Source organism: Danio rerio, chromosome 17, assembly GCF_049306965.1.
Source record: "Danio rerio strain Tuebingen ecotype United States chromosome 17, GRCz12tu, whole genome shotgun sequence".
Taxonomy (NCBI): Eukaryota; Metazoa; Chordata; class Actinopteri; order Cypriniformes; family Danionidae; genus Danio; species Danio rerio.
Window position 1 is genome coordinate 26,220,505 of NC_133192.1, and position 18,851 is coordinate 26,239,355.

An 18,851-nucleotide genomic window follows, 5' to 3' on the forward strand; every position below is an offset into this window, starting at 1 on the left:
TTTAGCTGTACAAAAATCTGCACACATTTTTCTCTTCAAGATTGCACTCTCAACTCGGATTCTGTTAAGTCTTGCAATGCTGTTAACTGTTCATTTGCAATGAACTCGCAAACCTTTCCTTAAATTGCAGCATCTTGTTTTACTAAACATAATAAATACTTGCATAAAATATCAGTGTATATATATATATATATATATATATATATATATATATACACACACACACACACACACACACACACACACACACACACACACACACACACACAGGCCTGTAGCCAGCCTGGTGAAAGGGTGGTTCTTTATTTTTTTTAAAAAGTGGAGCTAAAAAAACACTAAAAACCAGCCCATCATCATTTAGGCAAATTATAAATAACAAACTGGCCAGCACATTCAACTTTCCTCAGTCAGAATTTGACCATTTGAATAAAAATAGCAATAATAATGTAGAGCTTTACAATTTATCTAGCCTCTTGTAAAAAAAAAAAAAAAAAAGTGCATTTGACTTAATATTTAAATTCATTTTAACATGAGCCACTTTTGGAACTTCATATCTTTTTACTGCTCTTTTTTTTTTTTTTGTTTCAAGAGTAATGCCCAAGATTTAGAACAAAACCTGTAAACTGTTTTCTCTATTTAAAAACAATACAGTAGTGAAAGATGACTTCTCTTTTGTCAGATTGTGTGTTTTCCAGCAGCTGGATGTTGGACTTATGAAAATAATTGTTTGCGTTGGCCAAAACTATTGAGAATTACACTGTTTTCATTCATTCATTTTCTTTTCGGCTTAGTCCCTTTATTAATCCGAGGTCGCCACATCGGAATGAACCGCCAACTTATCCAGCATATGTTTTACGGAGCGGATACCCTTCCAGATGCAACCCATCTCTGGGAAACATCCATACACACTCATTCACACTCATACATACGTACAATTTAGCCTACCCAATTCACCTGTACTGCATGTCTTTGGACTGTGGGGGACCCCCCACTGTTATATATATTTAAACAAAAATGATAATTAATCTATTGCAAATGTTTTATCGAAAAATGGCATCTCTTCATGTCTGTTGTGAGTCATTTCTAATCCCAAGCTGTTTTAGAAACCCAGAGGAGACAAAAAGAGACCAATTTTAACTGCTCACTATCCTAAACTTACACATAAACAGATGTATTTTGCTATCTTTGGACAAATAAAGGTAGTTTTATTTTATTTATTTGATATTTGGATTTATTTTGATCTACTGTCTGTTTAACAGGCTGATATATTGCAAGTGGTTTGAACTTTATATTTGTGTATAATACATGTGAATTCATTCATTTTTAAATCAATGGCTTTTAAATAATGAAAAAATAAAATGCAAAGCTCATTTCATAATTTGTCAAACCTATCATCATAAATAAAATGTTATTGAGATTATTATTTTATGCAAGCTGATGGAACCTTTTAAAGCAAGTTGAAATTGTTTCTGACCCACAAAAATCTGACTTTCCTTAATGCTCAAATAACTGATTAATACACAAAAAAGCATTAATAAAAGAATAACACAGAGAATAGTTTTAAAGTATGACAACATTTATTGACACAAAAAAACAAGAATAATCCTAAAAATAGGTTGCAGAGTGTAATCTTGAAAGCAGAGGAGGGCTTCTTTTTACTGAGCGAGCCCTCTTCATCTTGACATCCTCATCATCAAATGGAAAAAACATGAAGTTTGAAGGAAGAGCAGGTCGCACTGGAACATGAGCTGCTTTCAGAGCAGCCAATTTTGTAAACACAGGAACATGCAGAGGCACATGTTTGTCCATCTTCTCTCCACTTGTAAGACATGGCAGGCTGGGTAAGGAAAGGTGAGACTTAACTTTCCAATCAGACCCACATGAAGGGTCAGTGCCGTTCCTCTCTGCCTTATTCACTAAAGGAGGAAACCTGGACACTTGACGTTCTGGAGCTTCGTCAATGAACTTCTGTCCAGCCAAAAGCTTGACAGGAGCACAGCGTGGCCTCGAAACAGGCAAGTGTGTGGAAACAGCAGCTGGATGCTGGGATTTGCCTACTCTCACATCCAGAAGAGATGAGGAACACTCAACACTGACATTCAGGTCAGACTCACATGGAGGATCTGTCAGTGAAACTTTCACCTGATGCTCACAAGACTCCACGCCCAGCCATTCTGAGGGTTCATCTGTGAAGCACTGCTGGTTGACAGGCTTCCCAGGAACATGGTTTGGCTTCAGAATGGCCAATTTTGAGTGTGGAGCATCAGGATGCTGCTGGAAAAGCCTATGTTTATCCGTCCTCACTGGTCTGCCCTCAGAATAAGACAGAGGAGATGAGGAACGGTCAACGCTGCCATTCAGATCAGACTCACATGGAGGATGGCTGAAGTCATTCAGTGAAACTTTCATCTTGTTCTCTGGAGGTCCATCAGTGAATTTCTGTCCACTGACAGGTTTTACAGGAACACACCTTGACTTCAGAACAGGCAGTTTTGAGCGTCCAGCAACAGAACGATTGCGGAGAGGTGTACGCTCGTCCATCCACACTGGTTGGCTCCCTGAAAGGGCAACAAAAATGAGCAAGGGGCAACACTGAGGTCAGACTCACATGAAGGGTTGATGGTTTTCACTGTACCTTTCCTCATATGATTCGACCCCACACCCAGCCATTCTGAGGGTTCATCTGTGAAACTCTGCTGGTTGACAGGCTTCACAGGAACACGCTTTGGCTTCAGAATGGGCAGTTTTGAGCGTGGAGCATCAGGATGATGTCGGAGAGGCGTATGTTTATCCATTCTCACTGATTGGCTCCCTGAAAGAGGCACAAAAAATGAGCAAGGGGCAACACTGACAGTAAAGTCAGACTCACATGAAGGGTTGATGTTTTTTAACTGTACCTTTCCTCATATGATTTGACCACACGCCCAGCCATTTTGAGGGTTCATTTGTGAAACTCTGCTGGTTGACAGGCTTCACAGGAACACACCTTGACTTCAGAACAGGCAGTTTTGAGCGTGGAGCATCAGGATGATGACAGAGAGGTGTAGGTTTATCCATTCTCACTTCTCGACTCTCAGAATGGGGCAGAGGAGATGAGGAATGGTCAATGCTGGCATTCAGGTCAGGCTCACATGAAAGATAGCTGATGTCTTCCAGTGAAACCTCCATCATATGCTTAAGAGACCTCACTCCTCGACGTTTTGGATGCCCATGACCATCAGTGAACTTCTGCTTCTCAGCAGGTTTCACGGGAACATGGCGCAGCTTAACAGTCATGTTTGAGCATACAACCTCAGGATGCTGAGGGAGAGGCGCACTTGTGTCCATCCTCACTGCACTGCTCCAGGAATAGGGCAGATCAGACAAGGGACACTCAGCATTGGCGTGCAGATCAGAAACAGGTAAAAAGTAGCTGACACTTTTCACTGAAACTTTCATCTGACGCTTAGGAGAGCTCACGTCTCGATGTTCTGGAGATCGTGGCACGGATTGACTGTTAGACCACATGTTGAAAAAGTGGAGTGAAGATTATATCACAACAACAACGACAAACAGGATTCAACAAGCGATATAGCGACTGTCAAATGCTATGTAACTCTGTTCACCGTGGAATGGCCGCTATGATGTCAACATTCTTTTAGATTTAGAACGTTCGCGTGCCTTCAAACCTGTGACGTTTTATTAGGCATCATTTAAATCTCGTGGAATAGCCCATATTCACTTATACAGGCCTTTTATTAACATAATATATTTGTTTATTTTATTTTTTAATTCATCAAATCGGTTCTCAATCTACTCTGAGCGCATTTTTAAACGATGGATTTTAACGCAAAGATTTGGTAGATTCTAATATAGAAATCTATATAAAATCTTTGGTAGATTTTAATATAGCAGGTCCACAGCATAAATGAAAGTGTGGCTCCCTCTAGAGGTGAAAATCTTATATTAGGCCAATATTGAATAAATATCAGTTATTCCTCTCCCTTCACTCACACTCACACACACACACACACACACACACACACACACACACACACACACACACACACACACACACACACACACACACACACACACACACACACACACACACACACACACACACACACACACACACACACACACACACACACACACACACACACACACACACACACACACACACACACACACACACACACACACACACACACACACACACACACACACACACACACACACACACACACACTTCTGTGATTAATCATATGTCTAGATCACACATATTTGAATATTGTTGAATGTGTTAATTATATTAAATCTTAAACTTGCTGTTGCTATTTGCCAATGCACCTTTTACATTATGTGGAAAAAAAGTAATTACATAAAGATTTTTTTAAACATTGAAAAGGTTTTAAACACCTTTTTGTTACAATTTTCAGTTTTAAACTAAATGAAATAATGTTATTTCTTTAATAGTTAGAAAGTAAAAGTCATATCTCAACCGTTTACGATTTTTCATTTATAAGATTAAATGAACTGGCCCTGTTTTTCTGGGATTTACTTGCTCGCCCATATCGGCCTGCTGTATTGAGGAACAGGTGATAATGTTCAGGAATGTTTGGCCATTAGTCCTATTGGCATATAAATAGAGAACACTAAATAGTCACACAACATTGTGTGTATTGTAAAAAAAAATGGTAAAATCTTTAAAACAAGTATTTTTGGGATTCATTTTCTTTGAGATTATTTAACATGAAAATCAATCAGTGTTTTTTCCCATTTAAAATGCCTCTGACCACACACATTGTGGAGTATTAAAACTGAACATGACTACAAGGATAAACATTTATTTAATTACATTTTGTAAATTCAGTATGAACATTTTACATGTGAAGATGCAAAAACCTTTACAGCCAACTGAAATTTTATTCTAAAAAGCATTTTTCTAAGCCGCCTGTGTTTGTTCAGTTATTTCAATGAAAATAAAAGTGAAATTGCTGAATAGGAAAAAAGAAAAATGCTGATTTTAGAGGAAAATTTCAGATGGCACATAGAGGTTTCCATTACACTGCTTTTTCATAAAAATAAGACTACGATTATCATTATTGTGTGATGGTTTGTGTGTAGATACACATAGAATACTGTAAAATTTACAGTAACTTATGGCTATTTTGGTTGCAAGACTAAAATTACAAGCACACTAAATTAATACTTGTAAAAACAGTGCAACTGTAATTATTTATTTACAGTGTGCTTGTAAATTTACAGTCAATCAAACTGGCCAATAATTGTATTTTGCACAATGTTTACAGTGTTATGGGCCTACATAAGCAGTACCACATGTAAAGAACCCTTAGATGTTGTTTACCTGTGTTCAGACAGTGAGTAGAATCGCTGTATTTCTGCTAACCCAAAGGCTCAACGTTGCTTTATGGTCCGACATTTCTCTAAAAATGTCTAAAATGCTTGAGGATGATTTTTTTCTTCTTAAGTTGAGTCTTTCGGGGTTAAAATGTAGCCTAGATTAATTTTAAGCATTCTTCCTGACATTTTGTGTGGTTTCCAAGTTATGATTCAAGAAATCAAAATTTGTTTATTTGTTATGCTAATAATGTTAAAATCTCATGTAATGAGACGTAACTTCATCATTAAATCATGGACATTCCAGAACAAAAGTAGTGATTAACCGTTTTTTTAGCATATTACTCCGCGCCGCTGTTGCTCTTTGTCTGCTTTCCTCTAGGTGTCCTCAGCGCGTCGCTCATGTGTTTCTCCAGCAGGTGGCGTGTTGTGAGACTGTGTATGTGTGAGTGTATTTCATCACACGTGTGCAGTGTTTAACGGCCGACACTCGCCAAACTCCTGCACAACACAATCACTGCGCTCCGACTCACTGTTCACCACTGTCACCGCTCAGACTGTAAGTACACACTTAACAGCCTCCTGCTTTTGTTTTATTAATAGCTGTGGTTTTGCACACATATTTGTTTTAAATGAACATTTCGTAAGGTTTTTAAAGAGTAAATGTGTTTATAGATGAGTTTGTGAATTGAATACACGTTTGAAAACGACCGTATCGTCAACGTTACACGAGTTTGTACACAAGACACATCACTAACGTTATAATAATGTAACGTATATCTGTACACGTTATTCCGTTTGACCTCATTGCTAAAAAAAAGTGGATATTGATAACAAAACGGTTTCATTTGTCAACATAAGTTAACTGTTAATTAACGTTTACTAACAATAAATATAAACTGTTTTCACTACAAATACAATTAAAACGATTCAAACCGTCGAGTTTTAACAATGTAAACATATACATATTAAAATGTTTTGGTGTTTCTTGGGACATTCTGTTAGGATTTCAGGTCACACGTAGTAGTAGGTTTCATTAGATAATGCTATGTATTTACTAACACGAAATAAGAATGAGCAATACGTGTAAGAATAAGAATGAGCAATACGTACATTTACTACTACTAATAGCTTAACATTTACTAATGCTTTTTTAAAATCCAAATCCATGCTTGTTAACAATTACTATAATTATAGTAATGATTGCGCTAAGAGTTAAAATACTAACAAACAACTAAGTTTTTCATTTTTCATGAACTAACTTTAACAAATAAATTTTATAATAAATGTTTAGGTCATTGTTTGTTTATGTTAGTAAAATGAAAACTTATTGTAAAGTGTTACAGAACCCACAGTTAAGCATGGTACGATGACCGGTCTCAAGGTTTACAGTGGTTTGAAAAAGTCATGGTTTAATACAGCTAAAATGTTCTGTTATACCGTTTCCAAGACATATGTAAGGTTTTTAATGTTATTTTTATGTGTTGTAAAGAAATCTGTGTTTTTGAAACTAATAAAAACAGCAAAAGTCAATAATTTAGTTAAACTATTAAGCCTGACATGTTTGCTATTACTTAAAGTAAAATAAATTGTGTTCAATTGGGAAAAAAAGTAACTGACTAGGCATGGGCCGGTATAAGGTTCTGACGGTATGATAACCTTAGCAGTACGAATACTGCTCTAAAATATATTCTTTTAAAATATATTCACAATTTAAAACGTCATATTTGGAGATATTGTCTGCTGGAGATACTGTTGTCATAAAAAAATGTAAATGAAAACTCTTACATATATACCCTAGGAGCAGTATAGCAGAACATTTTGGCTGTTTTAAAACCTTGACTTTTCCAAACCGCAATATACCTTAAAAACGGTTATCGTCCTATGCCTACTTATGACTATTTCAACAGTGCTAAATGTAAATAAGTGTATTAACATAGGCTCTACAAGTCTCTATAATAACCCTGGCTTCAATAGCAGCAACACTTTTATATATGTGACTGTAACAAGGGTCTTTTCTCCAGATTTCTAAAAAGTTAGGAACCTCCTGCCTAACTAAATCTTTGAATGACAATGTGTACTTTAACTTTATAAACTTTACATCTGAATATTTTATATGTGCTATGACATGTTTCTTTGTGCTCTTTTGTCTCACTCTCTTTCTCTGCACTCCTCCCTTTCAGGTGAGAGGAATTCAGGTGAGAAAACCTGAGCGCTCGCAGGTGCCATGAATTGGGCTTTTCTTCAGGGTCTCCTGAGCGGGGTCAACAAGTACTCCACAGCGTTCGGCCGTGTCTGGCTCTCGATAGTCTTCCTTTTCAGAGTCATGGTTTTTGTAGTCGCGGCTGAAAAAGTGTGGGGCGACGAGCAGAAAGACTTTGCGTGTAACACCGCCCAGCCGGGATGCCATAATGTATGCTATGACCACTTCTTCCCCGTGTCCCACATCCGCCTCTGGGCTCTGCAACTCATCTTCGTCACTTGTCCGTCATTCATGGTGGTTTTACATGTGGCATATCGTGATGAACGTGAGCGGAAAAACCGTCTCAAATATGGTGAAGGATGTAAACGTTTGTACGACAACACCGGAAAGAAACGTGGTGGTCTTTGGTGGACGTACGTGCTCTCGCTGGTTTTTAAAATGGGAGTGGATGCGACTTTTGTGTATCTGCTGTACCACATCTACGAGGGCTACGATTTTCCAGTTCTGGTGAAATGTTCTGAAGCTCCATGCCCAAACATTGTGGACTGCTTCATCTCGCGGCCCACAGAGAAGCGAATCTTCACCATCTTTATGGTGGTGACCAGTCTGGTGTGCATCCTGCTGTCTCTCTTCGAGATCCTCTATCTGGTGGGCAAACGCTGCTTTGAATGCATCAATAGGGTGCAGAGCTCACGACATGTGAACAGAGAGAGATCCATGGCTAATATGACAAACTTGAATGCTCATTTAGAGTCAAACAACAAAAAACTGGCAAGCGAAGACCAGCCGGCACCAGCATACAGTGTGGTCATGTCAGCCAAAAAGAAAACCAGCTTGGAAAATACTTTCAATCCGAGTTGGACCTTGAGAGATGACAAATGTTCAACTTCACATTCACTTGGAGGTGAATGCGAACGTGACTGACTCAGTAGAGGAAACTGATGTGTGCCTACACTGTATCCACTGGATCTTTCAGCTGGAAATTGTGGCCCAGAATTGTATATTTGAGAAGCTTGATGGGTCAAAAGATCAACATTCAGAGTGACGCTGTCTTTAGTTGGACTAAAGCGAGTCAGGTCAGGGTTTTGGGTGTGGTGTGTGTGGCTTCAAGCTTTAGAACACCAAAACACCAACTGACACTTTGAACAAACAGCCAATACAGAATAAACAAAAGATGTTATAAGCTCTGATAATTACAATAATTGCTGTTGATTAAAAAGTACATAAAGCAAAACATGGCTGAAGAGGATGCTAAAGCACACAATTGTTCATATATTTTAATAATTGTTCAGTTGCACCAAAAGTAGAAATCAAAACGTATCAATTAATGAACAAAGCAATTATCTTCTAAAACCTGTTTCCAACTCAGAGGAAAAATGCTGAGTAATTGTGAGTTTAAATCCAGCAATGTGTAAAATGTAAAAGTCATTGTTTACTCATCTGCGTGACTTTTTCTGCAGAACTCTTTTATTTTTATCCATAAAATAGAGGTCAGTGTGATCTAAAACCCAGCGATTTCTTCAGAATATAATTATGGAAAATGGATGTGACATTTCTGTAAAAATTCAAAACATGTTAACATTATATTGAAACATCTGTTTATATTTTCCAAAACTACTAACCACAGTTTTATGGGATCAGAAAAATATCAATCCGTGCCATTTTTAAATTTTAAATAAGGGAAAAGGTACGGTATGCCAATTTACAGTATGCAACATACTTTGTAGAAATTCTGTGAATTTAACTGCACAACCCAATAGAAATACTGCTAATCAAAAAGCATAAGTTGACTCTCTATAGGACTAAAATTATTGATTTTATTTTAGTTGACATTTTTGCATTTATGAGGAAAAAAGCTTTGTTTTGGATGTGCTGTCTTTTCGTTATGGATGTAACAGATGTGAAATTGGCACTTGTGTGTCTTTGGTGAATCAAACATAATTGTTTGTAAACATTGACAGACATTTTTAGTATTTTTAAAATACTGTAAAATGCCAGCTCACACAAAAAAACAAAAACGGTTTCGCTATTTTGGTGAAAATTTATTTTTTTCATGGCAAGGTTGACATTTGCATGGAATTGCACTATTTTTTTTCATTCAACAGAACAAACAAAGTCATGCTGGTTAATGAGTTAATCCTCATTTGCACTACGAGCAACTCGCAGTGGCAAGCAACAAACGACCGTTCATTTCAACAGATCATCGATTGCTGACGACCAAGTGGGCGCGTTGATTTCTAAACGTCCAAATCAAACAAAATCTGCAGAAACTTAGTCCTGAGTATCGTCAGTCTATTGCGATTGATCATTGGCTCTTGTATTAGAAGGCGGGCCTTATTCACAAAATAGTGATCGATAATTTGGATAATTACTAGTAGGTGGGGCTTTATTCACCATATTGACCCTTACACTTTTCCCTATTCAAAAAGATACGAGTGACATGTCTTGTATTCTAGAGTTTTGGGTTGTATTCGAGCTGTATTGACCTTATTCTAAAATGTGGAAGTGCGCCTGTTTTCGCGATTGTTTCAGAACTTCCATTTCAGTCACCTATGGTAGAAATGGCTAGGAATAATAAACGGCAGAAAACAGTCAAACTACTTGCTCTACAAACAAATGTTTGCATGACTATACAGACCAAGTAGAATAATATAATAAGAAAATATCAGTTTGCAACATCAAGCAGCGTAACAAGCTTTTTTAACGTCTAAAAATGAATGGAAGTGAATGAGACCGGATGTCTCGAGCCAAAAAGATTCAAATGGCTGCGCCCGCTCGTCTGCAAAGAATAAGGTGTATAGACTTACACGAACCTACATGAGCAGGCCACCATCCAGAGCAACAGGAAGCTTCAAAGTCGCAGCTAGTGTGAATGAGGCATTAATAATGACAATTGATCAAACTTATTAAATCTAGTGTTAAAGTCACAATGTCTTTTAAATGCCTTTCATAAATACTTTTTTTTTAAAGGTGGAAACAGGCTTTGGTAATTGCCTTCGTTTGGCTTTAAGATTTTCATGCTGCTTTCCTGTTGGGTGTAAGAACCATGTGCAGAGAAGTCTGCATCTCTTCTTTATCTGTTTTTACAAATGGAGACATCGTTTTGAACACTAATTTATACCTAAAATTTAAATGTACATTTAAATTTGTTTACAAATTTGTACAAACTGTTTGTCTTGTATTTTTGTATTATTACTATTTGATGTTTTGTGATGATTGTTTTTGTATTTTAGCTGGTCTGTATGTTTATGCTAATGTGAGCTTAAGCTGCAGTGCTGCAAGTCTTCCAAGAATTTTCAGTATTTAAAGTTTCAAGAATTTATTGAAAGAACTATTACTGCCAGAACAACCGATTCAAAACAATCTGTTATGGGTTACGTGTGTATATGTGTGTATGAGAGCGTTTTCATTCACTGATAAACATGTATCCATAAAAGTAAACATTCTCTGAGGTTAGAAATGCTCTGTTTGTATGCTGACCTACTAGAGTTCTTTCCATATTACTGCCTGTTTAAATTGTTTACATTTTGAATTGCATTAAAATCTGCTTTTTTATTTTCTTACACTCTGTCCCTTGTTTAAATAAGTGATTTCTGGCTTTAGGAGAAGAAGACGAGAGCTGTGACTTCACAGATTTGATTACACTCTTAAATCAGTTGTTCTGCATGTTAACTTTCTGCAGGGCATGAATGAAAACATGCAGTGATAAACAGCAGTGTGATATTTCGACATGAAGCTTTCACCATTTTGAGGAGGAGAAATCTTTATTTTACACCTCATACTAGTAGCTTCTCTAAGTGTTTGGACAATTTCATGAAGCATTTTATTTTCTGTACCAGTTCTGCCTGGAGATTTGTTGATGCTTGTTGCACAGCTGTAATCTGGTTGCACCATTCAGTCTTTGACTTCTTTCATTAGACTATATAAAAGCACATCAAGATAACAAAACAAAAAAAAGGCTCCCTCCCTGTTTCATGAGTTGGCCTGTCTGTGTTCTTGCTATCTTCATAACCCCTGTACAGTGAATGGGTAGGGTAGATGTAGTTATATCATGTTGAAACAGGTTTGTGAGTCACATTCACATTCTTAAGGGTGAAACCCAACAGACAAGTCTTTTCCCTTTTTCATGTCACAAAACCGACATTCCACTCCCTGTTCATTGTGCTCTCACTTTACTTCCTCTCCATCTCTTTTGATCATTGTTATCTGGCCAATCTGTAAGCACCAACATTCACAAACCATACCTACTGTTTATGAACAAGCATGATGTTTTAAAGTTCAGATTCTCTATGTGCATGCAAGAGGGCTTAATAATTCCCTCACATAAACAAATGTAAACCAGTTTTAAAAACAGACCTGCTCGATCTGGTTCAGAGCTTTTTCTACATTGTTTCATAATGTTTCCTCTTGCTGAACAAACACATTCAGACAGAACACATGCCTGAATAACTCAAAGCAGGCATGAGCTGCTGAAAGGCTCTAAAACACACACTGAAGAAGACTGGCAAGACAAAATGACAGAGGGCAGCTTTTAAAGCTATAGCTCTTTTTTTATGCCAGGATCGGAGAATGAATCATCAAGAGGTTTGAGCAGTGAGTCAGAGAGCTTCATGCGTGTGACTGAACAGAATCCCTCCTAAAGACTGTTCCTGTGGAAAACTCCATTTCTGGGTGACTTGGGACCAAACCGGCAGTGTTTTTTTTTCATAACCAGAACAAATCCTTAACCATTAGGTTCCCACAATTGCTTGCATTCATGTTATAAGAAGAATCAAGCTGAGACAAATTCATGTCCACATCAAAGAACTTTAAGAAAAAAGTTTTCTCTATCCCAAACCAAATTCAAGAGTTACTTTGAACACATAAACACTAATTAACCAAGGTAATTAGAACTGGATTCTCAGAGTAAAACCGCCTGACAAAATATTTCAAGTATGCCCCAGAGACCCACTACACTGTGACGAGCATCTAAGCAACAAAAACTGATGAAAACATATCTAAAGCTGTTGTTCGGGACGAGGTGTGGTCCTTTACGTGACTATGGAGCGGAGACATTCAAGTCTGAACACAGAGAAGCCGCCTGCAGACGTTGGCAACACCACAAACCACTAACACGCAGAGTGTACTTGACAGAGCTGTCCAAACAAAGGCAGTCTTATTTATTGAGCAATAAGATGGAAAATGTTACTAGGCTGCACAGGCAGGGGTTTTCTATTTGTCCCACAAAACACAATGCAGCACCATAATAATAACAATAAAAAACTTAAAAAAAAATGTTTTTATGAATTCATTCAGTCTATTTTGAGTTAACAATGTAACTGCAGAAACATCATGTTTTGTTCTCTATACTGTATATTTAATACACAGTCATTCACGATGATCTTGACAGCATTAAAATAAAGGTATGTGTTTGATTAGCCTGCAATCTTTAAAGTAAGAGAGTTGCTGTAAAGCTTAAGTGTGGACATGAACTCCACCCATCTGCAGTGAGGCGGGTTACCAAACCAGATCCACAGGGAAAACAAAAAAAGTCATCAGAGAGGAGTTTATAGCCGTTCAATAATAAGAGACGGGGAACAGCTAACGTAAGTAATGAATTTTGTTTTTCGAAGCAATTTTAGAGGCTTTTCACTGTTTAAAAGAAGACACTTATTGAAACGTCCGTTCGTTTACCGACCTGTCATTTCGATAAAATTGATTTAACTCAGCTGTAGCTAATAAGGACAAACTAATTTACGTTTCTTTGAAAAGTAGCTAGGTTTACTACATTTGCAGCGTTTACAGTAATATGATAAGCAAGTAACGAATAATTTGGGAACTTTTGATCGCCATTACAAATAAATTGTGTACGAATGTTGCAACGCAGTGGTTTCACTGTAGAAAAGAAACTGTTAAAGAGCCGAATTCCGATCTTGAACGCAGTCTTTAACTTTATTCCTCTGGTTGAGGAAAATATTGATTGTGGGATGTTTATTTCAGGCAAAACACTAAAATTACTAAGAGTTCTGATACATTGTACCTGTATTGGGTGCAATTAGTTACAAAGTAACTTTTTCATTCTTTTATTTATATATAAATAAATGTTATACTTTATTTTATACTTGTCTTATATGCTGTAAATAAATTAATCAGTTCTATATTGATCAATCGAGAGAAGCAGAGTAATTGTATTTTTGTTACACAAATATTTTGTAGAAAAAATATTTATTTAATTTAATTTATTTATTTTTTCTTTACAAAAATACATTTAAGTTAAATTAAAACTAATAAAATAATTAAGAGTTCAATCTATATTGTCTATACTTTGGGATATTTAGGGATTTTGATTTGTATTGAGTCACGTAATTAAACTTCTTACTGAATTAAAATACTTACACAGTAATTATAAAAGTAATATAAATATGACTTTAATATTTTGAAGTAACTTACCCAACTGTCCTCCTGTCAATGAAACAAATAGAAACCTTCAAAGAATGTTTTAATGGTTATAATGGGAATTTATTTGGTTTTAATGGAAACTATCATGGTCTCTGGGTCATATGCAAATATATTTTCTTCCTGGTGGCTTTAAAACCCTAATTAAATATGTCCTAAACACACTAAAATCTAATAAAATGCACTGGTTTTAATGGTTAACTAGTTTAATGGTTATTTGTCATGTTTATAGTTGTTTTTTGAAGAGGAATCCTAACTATTGTTTATATTATTTTCTTTTTTCAGCAGGGGAGACATTTATTATTTGAACATACTTTAGACTATTTAAATGGATATTTCTCAGAAAAATTAAACATTTGTCATTGTTTATTCAACTTCATATTGTCACACTGTCTTTGAAAAAAAAACAACCAAAACTCACTGCGACTTCAAAAATGGCTCTGTAGGTGTGTAGATCCAAAAATTTCTAAAGATGAAATGACTGAGGAAAAGTCAGCACACTCTCAAACATCAGAAACCAAAAGTTCCAGCGAGATTAAATGACAAAAGGCAAACATTTTGATCAAGTGTTGACTATTATCAGTGCCAAAAAAAACAATGTGGTAAACACTGTTACGTACATATATTGTTACAAAATGTAAAAGAAGTGGGCCAAAATATTACCAAAATTAACAAACAGTGATCTGTTAGTGAATTGTATTAAAAGTTTTTTTTTTAAATCATACAGCGACAAAAAGATTGAAATTACAGTCATTATTTACTGATAATTCTGCCATCCAATGACCTGCTAACCGCTGTGATCAGATTAGTGAGTCAGTGAATTAATTTCAGGAATCAGATGAGTCATTATGATTTGGATATTCTTTAAAAAAATTCACCTTTAATGTGCGGTAGTTGACGAAATAGGCATATCACGCACTTGAGTGAAAGTACATTAAGGATTAAAAGTAGTCACAGAACTAAGCACTTAAGCTTAGAATGTCCCATTTTGTGATTATTTTGAATTAGAGTTGTGAATCAAGTGAATCATCTACTGGAGATTTAGAAAACTGATGATTCAAACAAAGTCAGATTCACAAATGAATTGCACATGAATTGCAATTGATACTGCTATCTCAACATTTTTTTTAATAAAATGTCAGCAGCATAAAACAATAGTAAAAAGTACAAAAAAGAGGGAGGGGGGGTGGTTGGGGGTTAGGGAAGGGCAGGATTGGTTTAGTTCTCATTCTTTAAAATAAAGATTAAAAAGTGGGGTTTCATAATGGTTCTACATGCAACAATTAAACTGTTTGCTCACACTGTGCAATTCTCACATGAAGCATCAATTATTTTAACTTTTGGCACAATAGTTTGCTACTTAGTTAGGTTTAAGTATTAGTTATTAGTAGGCCCACATGGAATCATCATTGAGTCTATGTATTTACTTGTGCAAATGTGTGTAAATTTATATTTATTCAGTTTTTAAATTAATTTCACTTATATTATAATAATCATAAAATTAAAATGTTTATGGTTTATTTAGAATACCGTTTGTAAATTAATATTTTCTGCCCTTTAGTAGAGATATATTATTAGACTCGCTTTGTTTACCAAATAAATATATCTAATTGGTTTTGCATTGTAATAATTAATTACAAGTTAAAAACGTATTACTTTTTATTTCATATATTAAGTTTTTAGTTGATACTTCTTAAATGCATAAATCCACAGTTTTTTTTATTTTTTTTTTTTACAAAATTCTCAGCAGAAATAGCAAAAAATGTCCAGAGATTCTGTCTAGCCCAAGTTTTTGGGTATTAGGTATCAAATGCTCTCTATAGAACAATTAATGTCAATGAAGGACCCTTCTTTCGTTTAAGTACCATAACATTAAAAAAACTGTTTAGAATTGGATTGTACTGGAATAACATTACGGTAACAATTTTAACTTTGGTTGAACATAACAAGTTCACTTATTCTGATTAATTCTGTTTTGTTTCTGTCTCCAGGTTGCTGATTCTTTATCTGACAGATTGAGTGTCGGAGAGGATCAGAAGACGTGTTCAGAGGACACCAGAGTGAGCTGGCCTTTCTCTGAGCCATGGACTGGAAGACTTTTCAAGCCCTGCTCAGCGGGGTGAACAAATACTCCACTGCATTCGGCCGGATATGGCTCTCAGTGGTTTTTGTGTTCAGGGTCATGGTTTATGTCGTAGCGGCAGAAAGAGTTTGGGGTGATGAGCAGAAAGACTTTGACTGCAACACCAAGCAGCCGGGCTGCGCAAACGTCTGCTATGATTTCTACTTCCCCATTTCCCACATAAGACTATGGGCTCTGCAGCTCATCTTCGTCACGTGTCCATCACTAATGGTGGTCATGCACGTGAAATACCGTGAGGAACGTGAACGCAAAGCCAAAGCAAAACTCTACGCCAACACGGGAAAGAAGCACGGTGGACTGTGGTGGACGTATCTGATCAGCCTTTTTGCTAAGACTGGCATTGAGATCACCTTCCTGTACATCCTCCACCACATCTACGACAGCTTCTACCTGCCAAGGCTGGTGAAGTGTGACGTCCAGCCATGTCCCAATGTTGTGGACTGTTACATTGGCCGGCCCACAGAGAAAAGAGTCTTCACTTATTTCATGGTGGGAGCGTCAGCGCTCTGCATAGTGCTCAGTGTCTGCGAGATCATCTATCTGATCGCCAAACGCATCAGCCGCTGCGCTAACAAATACAAGCAGCATGACAAAAGAAGCACACCGATTAATCAGCGATATCGAGATGAGGACAGCAACTGCACTATTCCTTTGCACGAGCTGGAGAGCAAGCCCGAGTATAAACCAGAGACTAAAGAAGACTTTAGGTCTGAATATAAACCTGGCCCTAAACCGCAGTTTAAATCTGAAGTCAAGCCCACTTTTAAGCCAGCCTACAGGTTGAGTGTAGACATGAGAGCGTCTGCTCCAAATCTCTCAGCACCAATGTACAAAATACAGTCTGGTATCATCTAAAGATCTTCTTTCTTTTCTTCTCAAGTCATCTGGAGGCATAAAGACGTTTTGAATGTCTGGACAATCTCAAAGTCTTTCACTGTCCATCAGGATCTGTAAAATAATCAGTAATGGGAGATGGAAGATGCTTTATGGCAGATTCAGGAACATTTGCCCAGAAGCTGCCAGATTAAATGTTTTACTAAATGGTGCAGTGGTGGTTGCCAGCCTAGTTCAGAACCAGCTCAAACACCTGCATTTTTACAATGGTTTCTTGAACTGAATGAGGACTGAAAGCGTTGCCTTTCTTCTGGTTCATTCTTTCTTCTAAAGAACAAAGGTGAAAACCTATGAAAAACAACCTGAGAGTTATCAAATAACCAGTAAGGCATTCATGGAGAACACACCTTACATACAAAACCCACCTCCGCCTTCACACGCACACAGAACAACAGGCGGAAGTGTGGAGCTCCAGAAGACGTCATGGAGATACTGTCCTTTTACAGTGTCTCGTTTCTCAATGTCCTGGTATTTGTCACAAAGATCAGATCAAAGATTTGTAGTTGATGTTGTTTCAGCTATCAATGTTTCATAAGCGAGGCTTAAGGTTTACGTGTAAACACACCTGATCTCTTTTTTTGAACTCAGATCCTCATGCTGGAAAAATTAATGGAAAAGATACCACCGTCTCCATAAGATGGAGATTAAAGAAAGTGTATCACCCATTTTGTGTTATGAGCTGCTCTTACCAGAGCTAACCTTGGCAAGCATTTGTAAAAGTCTGACTTTGTTCAGACTTGCTGTTATGATCTTGTTACATTTAGCCAAGATGTATCATTTTGCTGCACAGTCTGCCTGTTGAAAGAAATACTGAATATTTGCCTGTTGTAACAAATACTGAATCAACGCACTTTCATTTTATATAAAAATATTTTCAGGTTATTTTTTTAATGGCAAAAATGGAGCTCTGGTTTTGTATTATATTCTTTTATGGCGTTATTGTGATTTTTAGAATGTTTTTTAAAGATGATTCCTTTTGATACTGTTTAAATAAAATATATAATAATATTTGTAGGAGATTCATTTGGTGTGAAATCACAGTAGTTTATATAGTGAAAAGGCATTTCAATCAAAGCGGTAATAAAGCAAGCAGGTAAACAATTCAAACTTACCTTTATGGGAAATTAAGATTTTTTCATAATTATTTACAACAGATAATCTATTAACTATTATAATAGATCATAAATCATAATCTATTTACGTACTGCTATCATGAAGACATTACAGTGCATGTAAACATTTAAAACAAATGCTCTTAATTTTCTACTTAACAAAAAAAAAAAAGTCAAATATTAAGTAGCTTCAGCAGCGATACAAAGATGTTTCTTGAGCTCCAAATCAGTATTATTAAAATGATTTTCAAGGTGAATTTAAATTGTCTGTAGTGTATGACCGTGTATGGATGTTTCCCAGTGATTGCAGCTGGAAGGGCATCTGCTGCATAAAACTTATGCTGGATAAGTTTATGGTTTATTCCGCTGTGGCAACCCCTGATTAACTCCAGATTCAGATGCAAAAACCTCTAAACACCATCTGAAAAGTTCTCCTAAAATGAGCGTTTTCTCTGCCTCCTATGTTCAGTTATTTCATTGTAAAGGCAATGAAAATAGCTTATTCGTCCCCATAAAAGTAAAATTACTGAGCCTGCAAGAAGTCTTTTTAGAGTAGAAGAAGAATTTTTAGAGGAAAATACCAAACGGCATTTAGAGGTTTTTGCATCCAAACTCTATATATACAGTTGAAGCCAAAATTTTTAACCCCCTGAATTTTTCGCCTGTTTATTTTTTTTCCCCATTTTCTGTTTAACAGAGAGATTTACTCAACACATTTCTT

General features: G+C 36.5%; 3 protein-coding genes across 6 annotated transcripts; 2 read left to right on the top strand and 1 right to left on the bottom strand.

The window, feature by feature from the left end:
* Positions 1-1,555: 1,555 nt before the first annotated feature.
* LOC137488100 (uncharacterized) lies at positions 1,556-5,757 on the bottom strand. 3 transcript variants are annotated; one of them, XM_073928561.1, is made up of 4 exons: positions 5,351-5,757; positions 2,898-3,493; positions 2,636-2,812; positions 1,556-2,558 (listed from the first exon to the last, which is right to left on the bottom strand). In XM_073928561.1, exons 2-4 carry the CDS (start codon positions 3,436-3,438, stop codon positions 1,606-1,608), a joined length of 1,671 nt encoding a protein of 556 aa, XP_073784662.1. In that variant the 5' UTR covers positions 3,439-3,493; positions 5,351-5,757; the 3' UTR covers positions 1,556-1,605. The 3 variants fall into 3 exon arrangements, with proteins under 3 accessions (XP_073784662.1, XP_073784663.1, XP_068070691.2); XM_073928562.1 differs by having other exon boundaries at positions 2,898-3,337; positions 5,351-5,749; XM_068214590.2 differs by lacking the exon at positions 5,351-5,757 and having other exon boundaries at positions 2,898-4,154.
* A 91-nt stretch (positions 5,758-5,848) lies between these two features.
* On the top strand, positions 5,849-11,109 carry gjb10 (gap junction protein beta 10). 2 transcript variants are annotated; one of them, XM_005158501.6, is made up of 2 exons: positions 5,849-5,902; positions 7,527-11,109. In XM_005158501.6, the coding sequence occupies exon 2, from the start codon at positions 7,571-7,573 to the stop codon at positions 8,468-8,470; it is 900 nt and encodes a 299-aa protein (XP_005158558.1). In that variant the 5' UTR covers positions 5,849-5,902; positions 7,527-7,570; the 3' UTR covers positions 8,471-11,109. The 2 variants fall into 2 exon arrangements, with proteins under 2 accessions (XP_005158558.1, NP_001124108.1); NM_001130636.1 differs by lacking the exon at positions 5,849-5,902 and having other exon boundaries at positions 7,507-8,542.
* A 1,983-nt stretch (positions 11,110-13,092) lies between these two features.
* On the top strand, positions 13,093-18,021 carry gjb3 (gap junction protein beta 3). Its single transcript, NM_001017685.1, is given in 2 exon segments — positions 13,093-13,131; positions 15,973-18,021. A coding segment is annotated over 1 exon segment (915 nt). The 5' UTR covers positions 13,093-13,131; positions 15,973-16,064; the 3' UTR covers positions 16,980-18,021.
* The last annotated feature ends 830 nt before the right edge of the window (positions 18,022-18,851 follow it).